This window comes from Mesoplodon densirostris, chromosome 8 (genome assembly GCF_025265405.1).
Source record: "Mesoplodon densirostris isolate mMesDen1 chromosome 8, mMesDen1 primary haplotype, whole genome shotgun sequence".
Lineage (NCBI taxonomy): Eukaryota > Metazoa > Chordata > Mammalia > Artiodactyla > Ziphiidae > Mesoplodon > Mesoplodon densirostris.
The window spans coordinates 10,516,612-10,540,531 of record NC_082668.1 but is presented as its reverse complement, the minus strand read 5'-3'; the positions used below and the strand labels follow the sequence as shown (position 1 = coordinate 10,540,531).

Here is a 23,920-nt window from a genome sequence, read left to right as displayed (position 1 = left end):
CCTCAAGGAAAGAAAGCATTAAACACAAATTTTATACCAAGACCCACTGCCATCCAAGGGTAAAAGTAACAAAAATTCTGGACATGTTAGGACTCAGGAATAAAGTTCTCATTAACTTTTCTCAAAGAAATTTCTTGATTAAAAATATCCTTGGGTAAATAATATATTTGAAGGGAAAAATAATAGGAAAATGATTCAAGTTGAGCTTTAAATATGCTGAATTACAGGACTTTGTCAAAGACAAATTATGGGTGTAGAACAATCTGCACATAATAAACCTCAGCAATACAGAATTAAAATGATTAGATAGAAGCCAAGAGAGGAACTTGGAGAGAAGGTGAGATGGAGATTTTACAAATATGCTGCTTTCCAATTAATTTATAGTTTGTGCTTAAAAAAGAGTATTTAAAAACCAATAAGTCAAGTAATAGAGACAAAAGTGTTATGTTTAAAAATATAAAGGTAAAAACTGAGGAAAATAATATATTCAATTAAAATTAGATAATTTTGAAGGAGGGGAGGGAAAGGAGGAAGAACCAAATATTGACAAATTTCATTATCATTCAAATTAAGGAATAAAAAATTATGTGTAACAAAATAGATGATTAAGTGTGTTAGATAATGTTATATTAAAGAGAGCAACCAATAGAATGGAAAATAAAAACCTATCACAAAAAGTTACAAAAATAAAGAATCAAACTGATATACCATATATCTGATAGCATTTCAAATCAGTAGGAAGGAACTGGATTTAGACTTGTAGGTCAACTAGTAGCCATATAGGAAAAAATTAAAATGAATCCTTACCTCATATCTTACAAAGAAATGAAATCTAATACCAAAAAAATTTACGTATAAAAAATAATAGTGCAAAAAACAGCTTGAGAAACTTTTTTCTTATTATTTTGGCTCAGGATGACCCTGCAGGGAAAATGCCAGGTGAATTAATACATTGACATCACCCTCTTCCAACCTCCAATCTCTGGCCAGTGTTCCCGATTAGCTAAAACCAGATGCTGCCAGAGGGCAAGTGAGCAGATGGATGCAATCCTTCAATACAGAGGATGTTGGAGAGTGGATAGGAGAGGAAATGGTCTTGGACAAAGGCACCAAGAATACATAATCAGGAAAGGATACTCTCTTCAACAGATGGTTTTGGTTAAACTCTATATCCCATGCAAAAGAATGAAATTAAACACTTACCTTACACCATACACAAAAATCAATTTGAAATAGATTAAAGACTTTACATGTAAGACCCGAAACTGTAAAACTCCTAGAAGAAAACATAGGGAAAAAGCTTCATGACTTCAATTTTGGCAATGATGTCATGAATATGAAACTTAAAGCACAGGCGACAAAAACAAAAATAAACCAGTAGGACTACATCAAACTAAAAAGCTTGTCTGCAGCAAAGGAAATAATCAACAAAGTGAAAAGGCAACCTACAGACTGGAAGAAAATATTTGCAAACCATATAACTGAAAAGGACTTAATCTGCAAAATATATAAGAAAATCCTGCAACTCGGTGGAGATACTTAAAAATCATTTTTCCAAATCTTGTATCAGATGGATGGATGGAGGTTTCAAGGTGATTCTGTTTTTCTTTTTTTCTCATGATTCTTTTCTTCGTTTTCCATCTTTTTCTTCCCCTTCTTCTCCTCCTTGTTCTCCTTCTCCTTCTTCTTCTTCTTCACATTCACCACTAGGGCACCTAGAGCTAAGTATTAAGCCCACATTTAGTCAAGTGTTCAAAAGATGTTTGGCATTAAACTTATTCATCAATTTTCATTTTCCCTTTTGTTTGGTTTTGTTTGGTTTTGTTTTGTTTTTTTGCGGTACGTGGGCCTCTCACTGTTGTGGCCTCTCCCGTTGTGGAGCACAGGCTCCGGACGCGCAGGCCCAGCAGCCATGGCTCACGGGCCCAGCTGCTCCTCATCATGTGGGATCTTCCCGGACCGGGGCATGAACCCATGTCCCCTGCATCGGCAGGCGGACTCTCAACCACTGTGCCACCAGGGAAGCCCTTCCCTTTTTTATTCATATATATTTGTATGTGGTATAGTGTGTACCTCTGTAAGATACTTGAAAACATTTTGGGAAAGGAGTGGTATATAAACAAATAAATATGAAAAGTGATATCTATTTTGTACATTTGTCTCTAAAACAAGTCAGCATGAACTCTGGAGCCAGACTGCCTGGGTTCGAATCTTAGCCCTGCCACTTAGGATCTGTGAGACCTTTGTTATGACATGTAAGTTTTCTGGGTGTCAGTTTCCTCTTTTGTAGAATGGGAGTAAATAAATGTTAGTGTTTCCCATAAGGTCACAGTGGTGATTAAATTAGTTGCTATGTGTTACACAGAACTGTGTCTAGCACTTACAATATGTATAATAACTAATACAATACTACTTATGGTTAATGTCAAACTTCCATATTATACTCTGTAGTACAGGGCTTGGGTTTAGAAATGATGTCCAAGGAATCACAGTTTGGGAAGAGCAGAGGGTTGGTGTAGAATAAGAAATGATCTGCAGTTCAAAGCTACTTTAGACATTAACTAGCATGGCTCATTATTTTAATTGTGGGAAACCAAAGCCTGAGATCCCAAAAGGTTACTTGCTTGCCTAGGCCACCCTCTTTTCTTCTAGGTGGCAGGGCAAGCCGCCCATATGAGTGAGTGGCCCCAGGCATATAAGCAGCAGACTTGCTATCATAAGAAGCAGGACTCTAGCCTGATGGAAAGAATGCTGGATTCCAGCCCTGACCCCATCACTGCCCCAGGGATTGTGGGCAAGTCACTGGACTTCTCTAGATCCCCATCTAAGAAAAAAGCAGTAAACTGTCTTCAAGACCTTTCATTATTCTCACAACTTGTAATTCCAGTCATTACTCTTCGCTTTGGGCACATGCCTATGACTAAACTGGAAATATTTGCAATTTGGTAGAAACAGAGCTTCAACCAGGCTTTGACCCTCTTCTGTACTCTTTCCCAATCTTTCCCGTGAAGAAATCTCTTTGAAGTTACTTTGACTCTGTTGAGTAAGGAATCAGTCGTTCTGATCCCCAGACTTTGATCCCCACACAGCCCAGATAGTTTAAACAGATGAAATCTTTGTCCCACAGTCACTGAATGCATACTTGAATGCAGAGAGCAAAGCGTGCTGCCCCACCAGCCAATCCTCAGCTGCTTAGTGAAAGTCGTGGTGAACCTCAGCAAGGTGGTCCAAGTCCACAGTCATCATACTCTAAGACCAAGTCATTAATTCATTCAGAAAGTATTTATGGGTCCCATCTAAGAGGCAAGCATTGCAGTAGGCACTTAAGGAATTTACAGTTCTTAGGGGAATAGACAGCCATTATTTGTAGAGTCATGCCAATGAAAGGACAATTACAACCATGATAAGTGCTAGGAAGAAAATACACATGGTGCTATGCAAGTAGAGTACAGTGTGGGACCTCTGACTCCTTCAAAGGCTAAAGAAGTATTCTCTTTGTCATAGGTGACAGGTTTAAGACTAGAGGACTGTGGTCAGGTAGTGGCACTGCTCCAGGCAGTATATGAAAGGCATGTATATGAAAGGCAGTACATGTTTATTAGCAAACAAGAAGAAAATTTTGGAAGGAACAATCATTCCCAAATCACATCAACATGAGAAATTTGCTCTTGACACGATGATGTATTGAGACTATGACTTCCTTTCTTCTCTGTTATAAACATATTTTATTAGATTATGAAATGAAGTTATAGAAGAGAAAGCCACTAAATAAAGCCAGAGTCGTGGGATCTACCTTGGAAATAATAATCTGGTTGTAAATATCAGCATTCTCTTTTAAAATTGGGAAATCAAAGATAATGATGAAGAAGAGATAATATTATAGAACAGCAGGGCCATCTCAGATTGATTTGTGCAAAAATGCTGATGGCAGATCAATATAATAGGTCCTGAAAATTGTATGTTTTTCTTTTCCCCCAGCCTCACCGCATCGCTTGCAGGATCTTAGTTCCCCAACCAGGGATCGAACCCAGGCCCCAGCAATGAAAGCACCAAGTCCTGACCACTGGACCACCAGGGAACTCCCCCCAAATTGTATAGTTTTAAAAATTGAACAATAATTATGATACAGGGGTCTCCATATTTAATGAAGTCATGAATATTAGTGTTCTATCATTCAAGATTCATTGGAGTAAATGGTATGTTTGACTAAATGGCAGTGCATGAAATGGCACATTTATAATAATGAGTGAGAAACAATCAAAGATCCCATTGTTAAGATCCAACTGTGCTCAGTACAGTTTCAGTACTATTTTTTCTGTATAGTCTGTTTATTTGGATAATAACACTAGACATTAGAGTCCGTAATTCATAATTGATTTTGCATTACCCCTATTGAACTTCTTAGATGAGAAATGAAACATTTTAAGGAAAAATGAAAAGGATGGTGTGTTATAGACACCTATAGCACCAACAATTTAGAGATGATCTTTGCCATGTTATGGAAGATGACCTTTGTACAAAGAAAATCGGGAAGATGCCATCTGTACAAAGAATTGTCAGTCTAGTTATGCGTAAAAGTGGGAGAAATCATTTCATATCTCTAGGTCTCAAAAAACTTTAACACCACATGGTATTAAAATAAGTAATATGTAAATGTGCCCAAAACATTTGGAAAATCTTTCTTCTCAATCTTCCATCCTTGAGAAATAAAGTCTTTGAAGTCGGCTCCAAGGTATAATTTACTTTACCAGGACGAAAGGAGCTGGCCTGATAGAAATGCAGGAGGAGAAAGCCAGGCTACAGAAATATCTTTGTGACTTACCTGAATGGAAGATGCCCTGTGCCAGGCCCTGAGCTAAGGGTCTTTACTCACTTGAGAAGCTGGAAAAGATATGCAGACTCAGGAGTCAGACCACCTCCCTAGAATGGTGACATTTAGCAAATATCTCTCTAAACTTAACTTCCCTCAACTATAAAATAAGAATAATCATAGTTCCCTCTGCATATGGGTTTTGTGAGGCATAGCTTTAGAAAATGACAGTAAAAAGCTTAAATCCTGATACATAGTAAGCACTCAATAGATGTTCACTTCTCTTTTGATCTCATTTAAATCTCACATAATTCAGGCTCAGGGTTCAGATTCCTGATGTGCATAGAAGGAGAGGAAGACTGAAGTGTATTTTCTGATTGGACCAAGAAATCACATTTGGGTTCCAGGGAAGGGATCAAAAAGAACCATCAGAATTGTGCAGGGCAAGTTAAGCATTTTTGTTTTGTGAAAAGGGGCCATATTGGTGACAAGCCATCTTGGGGGCTTGCTGGTGGCACAAGTGTTGAAAGTGAGGCCATGAGAAGTCACTGGTGGCTGGAGCATCAACAGCTTCACAGACAGAGCCGCTGGATCCTCAGGTGTTAGCACAAGGCACTTGGATCTGTTGGAAAAGCTTGGGACTCAATCTGGGAGACCCAAAGTCTAAGTGGTTGGACTGTGGCAGGTGGAAGTGACTTGGGAGTTTCCTTGGAGCATGTAGGTATCTCCTAGGTTTGGGGATCGAGTGCCCTGAGCTCAGTCCCAAGTCTGCTTCCTAGTAATTGTGGGCTTCGGCCAACTTCCTGAAGCATTTTCAAAATCAACTCTTTGTCCATAATAAGGGAATAATAATTCTGACCACGGGGGGTTCTGTGAGAATTAAAAGAAATGATGCAAAGTGCCTTGAACCTTGTATATGCTCAAAAGTATAAGACATTATTTGAGTTCCTTCAAAATGCTCTTCTCTCTTTAAACTCCACACTCAGCTCTTGGTGGAGTTCATGGAGCTACCAGTGGACAGTGTTGAGCCTGAAGGAAATAACTTGCTAATCACCATCTGGCACCTGACTCTTACTCCAGCAGCGTGTTCAGGAAGAACCTACAAATGTGCATTCCTGTGTTTTCCTTTCCTAGGATATTCTTAGCCTAAAAAGGAAAGCCTAGAATATATTACTTCACATCCCAGGTCCTAATGCTTAAATAGTTCCTAAGACAGCCACCAAAGACAGCCACCAACTGAGACTAGCTATATTACAGTGTCAGATGGATTTGCCTAAAATCAAAGAGAAACTTTAGCACTAGTAAAACTATTAAGTTGAAAGGAATTGCAAGGCTCATTAATTTTGCAGAGGAAAGGCGAAAGAAAAAGTTTCCCAAGTCCTCTAAAGGTAGCCCATTGTGGAGAAAAAAGATCTTCCTCTACAATGAAGCCAAAGAATCTGATTCTTCAGTGTGGCACAGAGCACACACAAGAAAAAGTGAGGCATATCGAGTCGTATGGAGCTGCAGACACAGAAATGTATCACAATCCCTGAGTTATTGGCAGATCCCAAAATCTGGCCTTCAAAGGCTTCCTTTTTTGGGATGTGGGGATTTTAGTTGAATCATACTGAGATGCCTGGAAAACACCAATTCCCAATGAAAAACACAAGGGGCTCCATGAGAGCATTAGCTTAGAGCATGGTTGGCCTGGAAAACTTGGCTTTAAGAGTTGGCTAATGTTGTCACACCCAGAAAGGGCCATCCTGCCTGTTTAAAATTTTCTTATTTTTTTAGTTCTCAAACTGCTTTTCTCTCACAACCTCATTTCCCTCAGCAGACAACCAAAACCAATGATTACCAGACACCAATGCAATAAAAGGAAACACTTAAAATAGAGAAATGGAAGATGGAAAAGGACAACTACAGGGGAATTTCGTCTCCTTGAAATGCATGTGTATTAAAGAACCATGTTAATTTTATTTCACAAGGAAATTCAAAACACTTAAATGAAAATATACTTCAAAGAACTGTCTGCTCTGGCCTGTATAACCCAACCACAACTCTGGCTGGCCAAGAGAAACCAAGCCTAGACAAAGAGCACAGGGACAGGAGGAGGAAAGGTGTTGAATTTGGAGTAGGGCAAGGTCTACTCTACTCCGAGATCAAGCCCTGCTTTGCTCCTCTGAGCCATGAGCCCTGAAGCACGATTCGATGTTATTACCTGCTTTATTGTTATGGGTCGAATTGTGCCCACCCCCCAAATTTGTATGCTGAAATCCTCATCCTCAGTATCTCAGAATGTGACCTTATTTGGAAATAGGGTCATTGCAGATGTAATTAATTAAAATGAAGTCCTAATCCAATATGACTGGTGTCCTTATTAAAAGTGGACATTTGGAGAGAAACAGGTAGACACACACACACACACACATACACACAAAGGAAAAAAAGCCACATGAAAATGAAGACACAGAGCAAAAGTGATGGAGCAGTAGCCAAGGAATGCCAAAGATTGCCAGCAAACAACCAGAAGTTAGAGGAGAGGCATGGAACAGACTTTTCCTCACAGCCTCAGAAGGAACCAACCTTTCTGACACCTTGACATCAGCCTTCTAACTTCCAGAACTGTGAGACCATAGTTGTTTAAACCACCCAGTTTGTGGTACTTGGTTACAACTGTCCTAACAAACAATTACACTTACATACCTAATGGAGTTGTGCGTGTCCACTGTTTTATAAATGAAACCAGTATTTACAAGTCCTTTTATGTGTCAGTCACTGAGGTGAGCTCTGTGGATGCAGAAGGCATTGGGCCATAGTTCTCACATACTTAGACTATGTCGTCTCAAACAGCAGCATCAGTCAGGTGTGGTTATTGAGCACTTGATGTGCTATAGAGTGAAAAATATATACTGGAAACCAAAGAGTTTTCTACAAGAATGTGAAATATCTCATTCATGCATTTTGTATTAATTATGTGTTGAAATGATAATATTTTAGATATTTGGGTTAAAGTATATTATTAAAACTAATTTCTCCTGTTTCTTTTCAATTTGTTAATTTAACTATTAAAATGTTTTAAATTACATATGTTGTTGTCAGGATAGATTTATAGGACAGCATTACTCTAGGAGCTCCCAGATCAGGGGTGGAGTAAACTTAGAAGCAAGTAATAGCCTTGTGTTAAACCAGTTGTGCAGGTGTCTTTACAACTCTGTAGGAGCCTGCAGGAAGGAGGAGAATCAGCAAAGAGGGCAGCAGGGCATGCCAACGACCAGGGTCTGGTCCTCTGGAAGAATTGCAAAGAACCCTTTAGGCCATCCAGCAGGTCTCTGTGAAGGAGTAAGAGGCAAAAATAAGAACCCCCAAATAGTGGCATTAACTGAACACTCACAGGACGCCAGTGCAGTGTTAAGTGTTTCACACATATTGACTAGTTTGATGCTCATTGCAGCTCCATGATTTAGGTGCTTATTATTCTCATTTTACAGATGAGGAGACTGAGGTCTTGAAAGATTAAGTTCTTTGCCCAGGGCAACACAGAACAAGGGTTTAAACCTGGGCCTGGACTAGCAGGTGAGAGCCAGCTTGCCCTTGAAGGAGCTTGTTTATCATACTAACCTATAAAATTAAGGAAGGCGCACAGGAAGGGAAGGAGGGAGGGGGGACCTTAATTTGTTTATCTTGCAGACAATGAGGAGGCCATGGAAAGATTTTAAGTAAAGTTCTAGCATTATCAAATTTGACTTTTAGAACAATAGGCACTCTGGAGGCCACGAAGAGTGGTGGGGCTGGAGTTTCTGTGTTCAGATAACAAGATGATTCTTTCTCCTTGCCCAGAAACAAGAGTAATCCAGAGAGCTTCCTGTTAGCATGGCCTTTGAGGGATATAGTGCTCTCAGGAGGCACCTGGCAGACAGAAGACAAAGTGATCTGAAGACACAGAGCTGGTCTGAGACCAAATTGTGGGTGATGCAGGGCTCTCTCCTCTCTTCTTCAGGAGCTGCTGTTCTTTGACATTACCCACTCTCGCCATGACACTTCCTGTCATGGAAAAAGCTTGTGTCAAGGGCAGGATAACAGAAGAAATAAGGTCCATCTCAGGACGAGAGTGATGCCAGGTTTTACCTTCAGGTTCCAGGGCTTTCTAGCTTTCTTGGGTTCCCCCAGAATGTTTTTTTTTTCCCATTTTCTGAGGCTTCCTAATGTGTGGAATGCATCACACGTTTCCTCCAAGAAATGGATCTCAGGAAGCACTGCTTTTGATTCTTTAAAACACAATTTTTCATACAATGGCACTTAGAATGTGATGACTCAAAGTTCACAATTGTTTTAATTCTGAGTCTAAAGGTTAGGCAACTTTAGATTAGATGGTCTTCTCTAAAATGTGATCTTAAGAGTTATTGATGGTCCCTCAAGTCAATGATGGTCCTTATGTGTCCTCTTTTGATTTGTGACACATGTGGTGTACGTGTCCAGTGTTTGATTTTTCATGTGCCTGAAAAATAATACATTTAAGAACCAAGATATGGGTAAAACTCATGGCTGCTGTTTTAAAGTGAACTATGAAAAATGTATCTACCCTGATAGAAAAATTATCTACCTTCTGAGAAGATAATTACACAAAGGCACCTTTCTTGGCTGATGGATTGTAACAAGGTACCTCTCGCTCTGAAATGACATCTCTCCTGGTGCCAAGGAACACACTCTGCTAGGGGAACACAGTCTGGTTTCCAGTGCTGCCCCCTGGTCCTCTCTATCACAAGCTCCATTCTGTGTGCTCTCACCTTCAGAATCTCATACACCACACAAACCGAGCAAACATGATGATCAGGTAGTTTGGTGGTGGATCACTGCAAGTCGTACACATATTCATTGGTCTGAAAAAGTATTAAATGTTAAACTTCATATATAAACCAAAGCACGAAACATAATTGGTAATAACTGACTTTTTATATGATCTTGATGAGTTACTGAGCTTCTTAGGGTGATTCACAAAGATTTAGCATCCTGATAATTTAAGGGAGGAAAAAAAACCTAGTAACAAAGAGAAAATGATTAAATCTTGATGATCAGAAAATAACTTCAATTGAGATTTGAGAAGATGGTGGAAGAGTAAGACGCGGAGATCATCTTCCTCCCCACAGATACACCAGAAATTCATCTACACATGGAACAACTCCTACAGAACACCTACTGGACACTGGCAGAAGGCCTCAGACCTCCCAAAAGGCAAGAAGGTCCCCACGTACCTGGGTAGGGTAAAAGAAAAAAGAATAAACAGAGACAAAAGAATAGGGACGGGACCTGCACCAGTGGGAGGGAGCTGTGAAGGAGGAAAAGTTTCTACACACTAGAAGCCCCTGTGTGGGCGGAGACTGCGGGGGGCAGAGGGGAAAGCTTCGGAGTAGCGGAGGAGAGCACAGCCACAGGGATGCGGAGGGCAAAGCAGAGAGATTCCCGCACAGAGGATCGGTGCCGACCGGCACTCACCAGCCCAAGAGGCTTGTCTGCTCACCCGCCGGGGCGGGCGGGTCTGGGAGCTGAGGCTCGGGCTTCGATCAGAGCACAGGGAGACGACGGGGGTTGGCGGCGTGAACACAGCCTGCAGGGGTTAGTGTGCCACGGCTGGCCGGGAGGGAGTCCGGGAAAAGTCTGGACCTGCCGAAGAGGCAAGAGACTTTTTCTTCCCTCTTTGTTTCCTGGTGCACGAGGAGAGGGGATTAAGAGCGCTGCTTAAAGGAGCTCAAGAGACGGGCGCGAGCCGCGGCTAAAAGCGCGGACCCGAGACAGGCATGAGACGCTAAGATTGCTGCTGCCGCCACCAAGAAGCCTGTGTGCGAGAACAGGTCACTCTCCACACCCCGCTTCCGGGGAGCCTGTGCAGCCCGCCATGGCCAGGGTCCCGTGATCCAGGGACAACTTCCCCGGGACAGCACACGGAACGCCTCGGGCTGCTGCAACGTCCCGCCAGCCTCTGCCACCGCAGGCTCACCCCGCCTCCGTACCCCTCCCTCCCCCAGGCCTGAGTGAGCCAGAGTCCCCGAATCAGCGGCTCCTTTAACCCTGTCCTGTCTGAGCGAAGAACAGATGCCCTCAGGCGACCTACGCGCAGAGGTGGGGCCAAATCCAAAGCTGAGCCCCGGGAGCTGTGTGAACAAAGAAGAGAAAGGGAAATCTCTCCCAGCCGCCTCAGGAGCAGCGGATTAAATCTCCACAATCAACTTGATGTACCCTGCATCTGTGGAATACCTGAATAGACAACAAATCATCCTAAATTGAGGAGGTGGGCTTTGGGAGCAACGTTATATATATATATATTTTTTGCCTTTTTCTCTTTTTGTGAGTGTGTATCTGTATGCTTCTGTGTGTGATTTTGTCTGTATACCTTTGCTTCTACCATTTGTCTTAGGGTTCTGTCTGTCAGTTTTTTTTTATGTTAAAAACATTTTTCTTAATAATAATTTTTTATTTTAATAACTATTTTATTTTATCCTACTTTATTTTACCTTCTTTCTTTCTACTTTTTCTCCCTTTTATTCTGGGCTGTGTGGATGAAAGGCTCTTGGTGCTGCAACCAGGAGTCAGGGCTGTGCCTCTGAGGTGGGAGAGCCAACTTCAGGACACTGGTCCACAAAAGACCTCCCAGCTCCATGTAATATCAAACAGCGAAAATCTCGCAGAGATCTCCATCTCAACGCCAAGGCCCAGCTCCACTCAACGACCAGCAGGCTACAGTGCTGGACACCCTATGCCAAACAACTAGCAAGACAGGAACACAAACCCACCCAATAGCAGAGAGGCTGCCTAAAATCATAATAAGGCCACACATACCCCAAACACACCATGAGATATGGACCTGCCCACCAGAAAGACAAGATCCAGCCTCATCCACCAGAACACAGGCACTAGTCCCCTCCACCAGGAAGCCTACACAACTCACTGAACCAACCTTAGCCACTGGGAACAGACAGCAAAAACAACAGGAACTACGAACCTGCAGCCTGCAAAAAGGAGACCCCCAAACACAGTAAGATAAGCAAAATGAGTAGACAGAAAAACACACAGCAGATGAAGGAGCAAGGTAAAAACCCACAAGATCTAACAAATGAAGATGAAATAGGCAGTCTACCTGAAAAAGAAATCAGAATAATGATAGTAAAGATAATCCAAAATTTGGAAATAGAATAGGGAAAATGCAAGAAACATTTAACAAGGACCTAGAAGAACTAAAGAGGAAAAAAGCAATGATGAAAAACACAATAAATGAAATTAAAAATACTCTAGAAGGAATCAATAGCAGAATAAGTGAGGCAGAAGAATGGATAAGCGACCTGGAAGATAAAATAGTGGAAATAACTACTGCAGAGCAGAATAAAGTAAAAAGAATGAAAAGAACTGAGGAGAGTCTCAGAGACCTCTGGGACAATATTAAACACAACATTTGAATTATAGGGGTCCCAGAAGAAGAAGAGAAAAAGAAAGGGATTGAGAAAATCTTTGAAGAGATTATAGTTGAAAACTTCCCTAATTGGGAAAAGAAATAGTTAAGCAAGTCCAGGAAACACAGAGAGTCCCATACAGGATAAATCCAAGGAGAAACACGCCAAGACACATATTAATCAAACTATCAAAAATTAAATACAGAGAAAAAATATTAAAAGCAACAAGGGAATAACAACAAATAACACATAAGGAGATCTCCATAAGGTTAACAGCTGATCTTACAGCAGAAACCCTGCAAGCCAGAAAGGAGTGGCAGGACGTATTTAAAATGATGAAGGAGAAAAACCTGCAACCAAGATTACTCTACACAGCAAGGATCTCATGCAGATTTGATGCAGAAATTAAAACCTTTACAGACAAGCAAAAGCTGAGAGAGTTCAGCACCACCAAACCAGCTTTACAAAAAATGCTAAAGTAACTTTTATAGGCAAGAAACACAAGAGGAGGAAAAGACCTACAATAACAAACCCAAAACAATTAAGAAAATGGTAATAGTAACATACATATTGATAATTACTTTAAATGTAAATGGATTAATTCTCCCACCAAAACACACAGACTGGCTGAATGGATACAAAAATAAGACCCATATATATGCTGTCTACAAGAGACCCATTTCAGACCTAGGGACACATACAGACTGAAAGTGAGGGGATGGAAAAAGATATTCCATGCAAATGGAAATCAAAAGAAAGCTGGAGTAGCAATTTTCATATGAGATAAAATAGACTTTAAAATAAAGACTATTAGAAGAGACAAAGAAGGACACTACATAATGATCAAGGGATCGATCCAAGAAGAAGATATAACAATTGTAAATATTTATGCACCCAACATAGGAGCACCTCAATACATAAGACAAATACTAAGAGCCATAAAAGGGGAAATCGACAGTAACACAATCATAATAGGGGACTTTAACACCCCACTTTCACCAATGAACAGATCATACAAAATGAAAATAAATAAGGAAACACAAGCTTTAAATGATACATTAAACAAGATGGACTTAATTGATATTTATAGGACATTCCATCCAAAAACAACAGAAAACATATTTTTCTCAAGTGCTCATGGAATATTCTCCAGAATAGGTCATACCTTGGGTCACAAATCAAGTCTTGGTAAATTTAAGAAAATTGAAATCATATCAAGTATCTTTTCCAACTACAACGCTATGAGACTAGATATCAATTACAGGAAAAGATCTGTAAAAATTACAAACACATGGAGGCAAAACAATACACTACTTAATAACAAAGAGATCACTGAAGAAATCAAAGAGGAAATCAAAAAATACCTAGAAACAAATGACAATGGATACACGACGACCCAAAACCTATGGGATGCAGCAAAAGCAGTTCTAAGAGTGAAGTTTATAGCAATACAATCCTACCTTAAGAAACAGGAAACATCTCAAATAAACAACCTAACCTTTCACCTAAAGCAATTAGAGAAAGAAGAACAAAAACCCCCAAAGTTAGCAGAGGGAAAGAAATCATAAAGATCAGATCAGAAATAAATGAATAAGAAATGAAGGAAGCGATAGCAAAGATCAATAAAACTAAAAGTTTGTTCTTTGAGAAGATAAACAAAATTGATAAACCATTAGCCAGACTCATCAAGAAAAAAAAAGGAGAAGACTAGTCAGTAGAATTAGAAATGAAAAAGGAGAAGTAACAACTGACACTGCAGAAATACAAAAGATCATGAGAGATTACTACAAGCAACTCTATGCCAATAAAATGGACAACCTGGAAGAAATGGACAAATTCTTAGAAATGCACAACCTGCTGAGACTGAAACAGGAAGAAATAGAAAATATGAACAGACCAATCACAAGCACTGAAATTGAAACTGTGATTAAAAATCTTCCAACAAACAAAAGTCGAGGACCAGATGGCTTCACAGGCGAATTCTATCAAACATTTAGAGAAGAGCTAACACCTATCCTTCTCAAACTCTTCCAAAATATAGCAGAGGGAGGAACACTCCCAAACTCATTCTATGAGGCCACCATCACCCTGATACCAAAACCAGACAAAGATGTCACAAAGAAAGAAAACTACAGACCAATATCACTGATGAACATAGATGCAAAAATCCTCAACAAAATACTACCAAACAGAATCCAACAGCACATTAAAAGGATCATACACCATGATCAAGTGGGGTTTATTCCAGGAATGCAAGGATTCTTCAATATATGCAAATCAATCAATGTGATACACCATATTAACAAATTGAAGGAGAAAAACCATATGATCATCTCAATAGATGCAGAGAAAGCTTTCGACAAAATTGAACACCCATTTATGATAAAAACCCTGCAGAAAGTAGGCATAGAGGGAACTTTCCTCAACATAATAAAGGCCATATATGACAAACCCACAGCCAACATTGTCCTCAATTGTGAAAAACTGAAACCATTTCCACTAAGATCAGGAACAAGACAAGGCTGCCCACTCTCACCACTCTTATTCAACTTAGTTTTGGAAGTTTTAGCCACAGCAATCAGAGAAGAAAAGGAAATAAAAGGAATCCAAATTGGAAAAGAAGAAGTAAAGCTGTCACTGTTTGCAAATGACATGATACTATACATAGAGAATCCTAAAGATGCTACCAGAAAACTACTAGAGCTAATCAATGAATTTGGTAAAGTAGCAGGATACAAAATTAATGCACAGAAATCTCTGACATTCCTATACACTAATGATGAAAAAGCTGAAAGTGAAATCAAGAAAACACTCCCATTTACCATTGCAACAAAAAGAATAAAATATCTAGGAATAAACTTATCTAAGGAGAAAAAAGACCTGTAGGCAGAAAATTATAAGATACTGATGAAAGAAATTAAAGATGATACAAATAGATCGAGAGATATACCATGTTCTTGGATTGGAAGTATCAACACTGTGAAAATGACTCTACTACCAAAAGCAATCTACAGATTTAATGCAATCCCTATCAAACTACCACTGGCATTTTTCACAGAGGTAGAATGAAAAATTTCACAATTTGTATGGAAACACAAAGACCCCAAATAGCCAAAGCAATCTTGTGAATGAAAAATGGACCTGGAGGAATCAGGCTCCCTGACTTCAGACTATACTACAAAGCTATAGTAATCAAGAAAATATGGTACTGGCACAAAAACAGAAATATAGATCAGTGGAACAGGATAGAAAGCCCAGAGATAAACCCATGCACATACGGTCACCTTATCTTTGATAAAGGAGGCAAGAATATACAGTGGAGAAAAGACAGCCTCTTCAATAAGTGGTGCTGGGAAAACTGGACAGGTATATGTAAAAGTATGAAATTGGAAAACTCCCTAACACATACATAAACTCCCTAACACCATACATAAAAATAAACTCAAAATGGATTAAAGACCTAAATGTAAGGCCAGACAGTAGAAAACTCTTAGAGGAAAACATAGGCAGAACACTCTATGACATAAATCACAGCAACATCCTTTTTGACCCACCTCCTAAAGAAATGGAAATAAAAACAAAAATAAACAAAGAGAACCTAATGAAACTTAAAAGCTTTTGCACAGCACAGGAAACCATAAACAAGACGAAAGGACGACCCTCAGAATGGGAGAAAGTATTTGCAAATGAAGCAACTGACAAAGGATTGATCTCCAAAATTTATAAGCAGCTCATGCAGCTCAATAACCAAAAAACAAACAACCCAATCCAAAAATGGGCAGAAGACTTAAATAGACATTTCTCCAATGAAGATATACAGATTGCCAACAAACACATGAAAGAATGCTCAACATCATTAATCATTAGAGAAATGCAAATCAAAACTACAGTGGGATATCATCTCACACCAGTCTGAATGGCCATCATCAAAAAATCTAGAAACAATAAATGCTGGAGAGGGTGTGGAGAAAAGGGAACCCTCTTCCACTGTTGGTGGGAATGTAAATTGATACAGCCACTATGGAGAACACTATGGACGCTCCTTAAAAAACTACAGATAGAACTACCATACGACCCAGCAATCCCACTACTGGGCATATATACTGAGAAAACCATAATTCAAAAAGAGTCATGGGGCTTCCCTGGTGGCGCAGCGGTTGAGAGACCGCCTGCCGATGCAGGGGACATGGGTTCGTGCCCCGGTCCGGGAAGATCCCACATGCCACGGAGCGGCTAGGCCAGGCCCATGAGCCATGGCCGCTGAGCCTGCGCGTCTGGAGCCTGTGCTCTGCAACGGGAGAGGCCACAACAGTGAGAGGCCCGCATACCAAAAAAAAAAAAAAAAAAAAAAGAGTCATGTACCAAAATGTTCATTGCAGCTCTATTTACAATAGCCAGGACATGGAAGTGTCCTAAGTGTCCTTTGACAGATGCATGGATAAAGAAGATGTGGCACATATATACAATGGAATATTACTCAGCCATAAAAAGAAATGAAAGTGAGTTATTTGTATTGAGGTGGATGGACCTAGAGTCTGTCATACAGAATGAAGTAAGTCGGATAGAGAAAAACAAATACCATTTGCTAACACATATATATGGAATCTAAGAAAAAAAAAAGGTCATGAAGAACCTAGGGGCAAGACGGGAATAAAGACACAGATCTACTAGAGAATGGACTTGAGGATATGGGGAGGGGGAAGGTTAAGCTGTGACAAAGTGAGAGAGTGGCATGGACGTATATACACTGCCAAACGTACAATAGCTAGAGGGAAGCAGCCGTATAGCACAGGGAGATCAGCTAGGTGGTTTGTGACACCTAAAGGGTTGGGATAGGGAGGGTGAGAGGGAGGGAGATGCCAGAGGGAAGAGATATGGGAACATATGTAAATGTGTAACTGATTCACTTTGTTATGAAGCAGAAACTAACACACCATTGTAAAGCAATTATACTCCAATAAAGATGTTTAAAAAAAAACAAAATAACTTCAATTTCATTGATTTTAATAGTGATTTTTCTATGAGAAACAAGAAGAGTTAGTCACTTCAGGGTTGGTTTTTTTTTTTTTTGTGGGGGGGTCATGGTTAAGACCAAACATTTATACTAATTGAAGGTAAAGATATATGTAAATAATGCGTATTTTTTAAAAAGAAGCATTTTATTACTTTCAAGGGCTCTGAATCCTACAATTACATTAATCGTCTGTTGCTATGTGGAGAACCCACTCTAAGAAATAGAAAAGAATAGCTTAAAACCAGCAATCAAAGTCTCACTTTCAGCTGGACCTGCTTCTACTTGTGCTGAAATTACACTATGTCCGGTAAATTGCTATTTGAATATGCAGAAGCAGTGTTTTCCTCAATAGGTAAACACTTCCAACAACAACATTAATTCATCCTATTTGCTTATTAAAAATAAGCCTAAAACTTTAGCTTTTCAAGGCCAAAACCACAAACTCTTAAATAGTTCCAGCTAAATTAATGAGGTTTTACTGTACTAATTTCTAAAAGTGTGGTTCTAAATCCTAGGAAAAGCTAGGAAAAATAATTAAAATAGAGAAAGGCAATAGATAATTTGGCAAAAGACTGAATTAAAGGTCTAATTCCATCCTGTTCCCAAATTAAAATGTTTTTATAACCATAATAGCATCTGCATGAAGTTAATCCAATTATGAACATAATAAAATTTATTATTAGATTATTTCCTGTGTAAAATTGGTATCAGAACCATTATGGTCAGACCTGTGATGAAACTTGGTCTTAGTTGATCCCAAGTTTACATTAAAAAGTGACCCTGGAATGGAGTCTGCTCTTGGCTCTTCCTTGCAAGTAGGTGTTTCCTTAAATGTTTCTCTTAAGTTTCCCCCCCAAGGACAAAGAACGTTCTGAAATGGTAATCAGGTCACATAATTACAGGTTTGAAACCAAGCAGGTTCCATGTAGTGTCACGTTTTATTTCACAAATCTGATTATGTTTTTAAATGACTCAACCTTGGTCTAATATGTATGCTTAGATAAAGGGATAAAACCATTTTTATTAAGAAAATAGTTGTTAAATGAAGTTATAGATATGAAAGTATGGACCATTATTGGGAATTTCTATGAAGGAGTTGAAAATATGTGTAATGCTTCAATAATTCCATTTTCATAATACATCAGCACCTTGTAGTCACAGCCTCTAAGCCAATCTATTGAAAAGTAGGAACTTGAGAATGTTTTTAAATGAAAGTCGTTAAGTTTCCTAAGCAAAAAACTATTCAGATTCTGTTTGAATGCCTAATGTTGGGTGCATAAGCAAAACCCAAGCTAATCTTACTAGGACATTCCATAAGAAACAGTTCCCCAAATGTCTCTGTGAATGCCAGCTTTGCTTAAATGTATAAGACCACGTCTTAGATTCATTTTCAACAAATATAGTTTATTTGTAAGTACCCAAAATAAGATGGTTTAGATTTTTTCTTCCTCTTAGCAACTTGCTTTACCCATCAGTTGTTTTTCTTTCTAAGCTTGGGTTTATGCAATAAACATAGTTCTTTTCTGGTGACTATTATCAGCTGGCACCTCTTCATAAAGAGCAGCCAAAGTTCTTAAGTTGAACAGTGCATCCCATAAAATTACTCCAAAAGCCCAATCTCAGCATCTAATAGGAAAATTTCTTGAATATCAATAAGAATATGACAATTAGGGGAATCTTTCCCCTCGCTGCTGTTTAGTCTAGGTTATATCGAGGAGATGAGAAGATAGAACACTTTAGGAATGCCTAAGAAATAAATAGTAAGCTATGAAGAATTAAATTGTCATCATGTTCCATCTGACTGGAAAAAAAATAATAAATACGAGCAATTTAGGATCATCTGCAGGGTTCGACAATCTTGTCAAATTTTGCATCAATGGACCATGAACCAAAACGTGATCTCAGATTCAGAGCATACATGCTCTTCCCTGCTAAAATCAGAGAAAGTCTGGGATGTTATGATGTATATAATTAAATAGTTAAGGTAGGAAAGGAAGAAGGGAAGGAGGGAAGTCAAAGTGGAAAAAAAACAGAGAGGACAAAGAAAAAAGTATTTTCTGATGTATAAATTCGGGGGAAAAAGTTAAATTCATCTGCTTCATACTATCAGAAAAGTAAAATGCCCTCCCCCATCACTCTCTCTTCTCTTTCAGCAGCAGAAATAAACAAAGCAAATGTATGACAAAAATTCCATAATCTACTAAATGCATCTGCCTTAAAATACATTATCTGTCTACTTCCCTGGGATAACGTTTGTTCTATTTCAATCATATAGCTCACTTCGAACATTCTTCTATCTCTAAGCAGACACAAACTCGTTCTGGAATTAGGTAAGGAATGATGTTTTCCTTCAGTAAAAAGCCATTTGCTTACCTTTGAAGAAAGTGGGCAAGAGAGTCTCTAGGGTTCCGTCCAGGATTCCAGGATTCTCTGCTAGAACTTGCAAATCAAAGCCTCACATAGTAACTTTTCCTTCCATCTGTCTCTCCCTCCCTCCATCCTGCTAAGAGAAACTTACTGAGTTCCCCCTAGATGACCGGTCCTGTGATGGAAGCTGAAGATAGAAAGTGAACAAAAAGGAAAAAAAAATCCCCATCTTAAAGACACTTCCGGGCTTCCCTGGTGGCTCAGTGGTTGAGAGTCCGCCTGCCGATTCAGGGGACACGGGTTTGTGCCCCGGTCCGGGAAGATCCCACATGCCGCGGAGTGGCTGGGCCCGTGAGCCATGGCCGCTGAGCCTGCGCATCCGGAGCCTGTGCTCCGCAACGGGAGAGGCCACAACAGTGAGAGGCCCACGTACTGCAAAAAAAAAAAAAAAAAAAAAAAAAAGACACTTCCACCCCCAGAGGCTTAAAAAATATTTACATAATTATAGAAATAAACATGTAATTGAAAACTTCAATGGAGGACATGAAGGGAAATTACAGGCTGCTATAGAATCCTGTAATAGAAGGATTTGATTCAAAGTATTAACATGTCCTGAGAAAAACAAAACAAAACATGCATCTTGGTTTTAGGGGTAAAGAGAATATTTTGTCCATTGACCACAGCCAATAAAATACTTAAAGAAATCTCATATTATGTTATTTATGCTCAAATAAAATTTCTTGGGCCTTTGTTTGCTTTTAAAACTTTTTCTCTTGCTACAAAAAAAAAAGACTTTAAAAATGAATAACAGAGGATATTTATTACTAGTGGCTTAGGATGCTAATTTAAGATAAGCTAGAGGGTTTTAAGAGGAATGGAAATAAAATATCCAAATTAGATCAACAGCCCTGGATCAGAAGTCAGAGGGTTTTTGTCCCCGTCAAACACATCTGAGCCGTGCTACCTTGGCCAAGTTATACAATATCTCTGAACCTCAGTTTCTTCATCTCTAAAGCAAATGCCATATCTACCTTCAGTATCCTTCTGAGGGGCTTATGAGTTGAGGTACACAAAAGTGCTTTGTGCTCACCAGATTAGAAAGTAGAGTATAAAAAGGGAGGAAACAAAGAGTTTAAAAAAATAATGAATTTGTGTATTTATCTCTAAATTGCTTACTAATCACTAAGCAAAAGCTATTGTTAATATTATCAGTCAACTAATTAGCATGTCACACTTAGTACCCTGAAAAAAAATACCAGCAAATGCTTTCTGCAATAAATAACCATATGTGCACTTGCAATCCAAATTTTGCTGAGAGAAGAAAGTGGCATTGTTTGGAAATACATGCTGACTGGGTTCTTTCTTTTCTTTCTCCCCCTCTTCAAAGCATATTCAAGGACAGTGGAGTGAACCTGAAAATGAGAAAGTTCAACTTGAAAGGAAATGCCATTTTCATTGGAGGAGTGAGGTAGTAATTCTTCTTTGAGTTCCTCTCTTTAGCAGGCACCCGTATTTTCACTTCTGAAGCCTTTATATTCGGTACTGATTCCATGAAGAGTATTGCTCAAGACATACAGGCTCCATGGCCACCTGCCTTGCTTGATTAATGGGGCTGTTCTGAGAAATGATGGCCTGAAGGAGACATTTTAACCAGTTCTGTCAGAAGGCCTCACTCTGTGTTTACCTTCCCCGATTTCAGTGCAGGTTCTCCCAAGAGGCACGTGAGATTTTATAAATAGCCATCATTTGTAAAATATTCCAGAAGACTCACCTCTGAAATAAGCCCATCACACTAAATAACTTTCAGTTATTGACACGTTACCATCTCAATGAAGGGGCAGTCATTTTTACATATAAATAGAGCATTAGAAAATAAAACAAGATTTCTTTTTAACACCGTCAAGGAATGGGTTATTGTTGACCAAGTTTTAACATACTTTTAGAGAGAATTCCCTATTTATTCAATCTGATCTATTTTGTCCTTCAGGTTTTCTTTACTTAAAAAAGGAACGACATATAAAATATGAAACTCCTCAACTTTATTAATGCAAACATATTTTTTATTGAAGAATGAATGCATTTATGCTAAAGAGTAGTTTACATTTGTTGTGAAGCAGCAAGCATATCTCCAAGAGGTGCATTCCCCTCAATATGACTCCATGCTTATTCTACATGCCTTAAGACTGGACCCACACTCGGGGGCACACGTACACACACACAAACGCATACATGGGCACACAGATACACAGACCAAAACGCCGACACCACTGCTCTCTGGATTCAATAAATTCTCATTTAAGGCTTCTGTAAGGTGTCCTAGTGCCCCTAAAATTATAACCAGGATTCAAAACAGACTTTCAGAAAGGAGCAATACCTGGAAAACTAGTCATCTGCTCTCAGCCTTAAATGCATGGATTTTAGCCAATACTTTCAATGTCATTCAATATTGACTCTTTGCGTTTATGATATTTAAAGATCCATCAAACTGAGAAAACTCAGGCTCTCTTAGTGAGAATTTCTCATTAGAAATACTGAACAAACTGGCAACTCTGACCCTAAGAGATCAATCCAATTGGAAGATAAGAAGGTCAGATTTCCCTTTAGAATAGACAGAGGTTCTCTAGATAAGTCTGGTTTATATCATTTGTTTCCTACTCGAGTGTAGTGTTGAGTGATGGGTCAAAGATTCCTTAGTGATACCAACTCAGATTTGAAGCTTGCCCTGAAAGGTTCATCAGAAAGGACCATCAACTAAATAAGTTACCATAAATCAGGGTTGAAGAAAGGACAGCCCACGAGGAGCTTATTCAGTCGCTGATAACTCATTCCCTTTTTCCAAACTATCTGTGGTGGTGGTGGTAGTTTGAAACTCCCACTTTGTTTGATTGTTTCTTTCATCTGCTTGGTTATTTTCTTCCCTTTTGGTGTCCTGCAGTGTAGGGTGAGGCTGCATCTCTGTAGGGGATGGTGGCGCAGACTGGAAGGGCAGAGAGGGAGGATGGGGCAGGCGGAGGAAAGGGGCTATTAGTAGTTGCAAGTATTCTAAGAAGATAGGTGAAATGAATACAATAAGAGGGTACTACTTGATATACTTATGTAATAAAAGCATTACCTTTAACTGTGAATTAACTGCCAACTATCAGGTTGTTAGTTGTAAAGCTCAATAACGGCTGTGCTGATTTGCTTACTGAGGAGAGAATCTGAAGCCAGCCAGGGGAGAGGAGCTCTCAGGATCAGCCTGAGGTGCTCCTTTAGTCCAGAGGCCTCCTCACCAGCAAGAGCACTCACCACCTCCCCACACAACTAGGGATCCTATAGGGGCATCTAACATTCTTGTTGGGTTTCATAAGGCAAGTTGGGATGGTCCATCAAATAAACAGCCGCAGTGTATTTGCCTGAGCGCACTGAAAATCAGCATGGAGAGCACCTACAGGGAGGCATTGGAAAATGAGAAGAAAAAAAAAAAGAAGAAAAAGAACAGAGTCTAGAACTTTCCTCCCCAGCCACACTCCCACCTTCCTCATAGTCACAGCAGCAGCAGATTTCAATGTAATTACTTTAATAATACATTTCTTTAGATTTAGAATTGCTCTTCTGAATTTAAAAAGCTTGATCAGCCAATCATTTGGCAGTCTTTTCATCCCAAATTTGAATCATTGCTTATTCATCACTCGTCTTGAATTCCTTGACCAATGCTGCCTTTGCTGAAGCGTCCTCAGTTCACTCAGCCGTCATCGGATTCCAATTCCTGGGACACCTCTTCCGAGGAGCTGTTCCTGTGGATCCGGCCGTCGCTCTTCATACTGTGGAAAGTCTTCTTGAAGGCCTCCATCATGGCATGGGCCAGCTTCTTGGCCTCCAGCTTGCTCTCGCACTCGACAGCGTGGCAGTCCATCTGGTAGGACAGGTCGTCATTAATCTCCCTGTAAACCCAGGCGAAGATGTCAGGGCTCACGTTGTGGTCGGCGGTGCAGTAGGCAATGCGGGCCACCTGGAAGGTATCCATGTGCACCGTGGCCTCCCCTTTGTGGTCGAGGTGATGGAGCCACACTTGGAACGGTCGGATTTCCAGGAGGGCATTGGCTGGAAAGACGTCTTCTCGGGCTAGCGTGTGCTTTTTCCAGAGCTCGATGACCGGCTTTTCTGTGCAGCCTGACAAAAACTGCATGCCTGTGGTGGGGACCTTACCCAGATAGGTCACCTGCAGAAGTAAGAGAGGAAGAAAAAGGAAGAGGTCAGCAGTAGGCTCTTCATTCTAGTTGTTCACTGCTGTTCTCAAACAATCATGGCATCACCCAGGAAGGA

The 23,920-nt window shown here is 39.8% G+C and overlaps 1 protein-coding gene across 2 annotated transcripts in view; it reads right to left on the bottom strand.

Annotated features, from left to right (window-relative positions):
• Positions 1-21,637: 21,637 nt before the first annotated feature.
• Positions 21,638-23,920, bottom strand: part of PID1 (phosphotyrosine interaction domain containing 1) — a 255,851-nt gene continuing 253,568 nt past the window's right edge. For both annotated transcript variants that reach the window (XM_060107158.1, XM_060107157.1), the window contains exon 3: positions 21,638-23,816. In XM_060107158.1, coding sequence (XP_059963141.1) covers positions 23,340-23,816 — 477 coding nt within the window. In that variant the 3' untranslated portion in view covers positions 21,638-23,339. The remainder of the gene's footprint in view (positions 23,817-23,920) is intronic.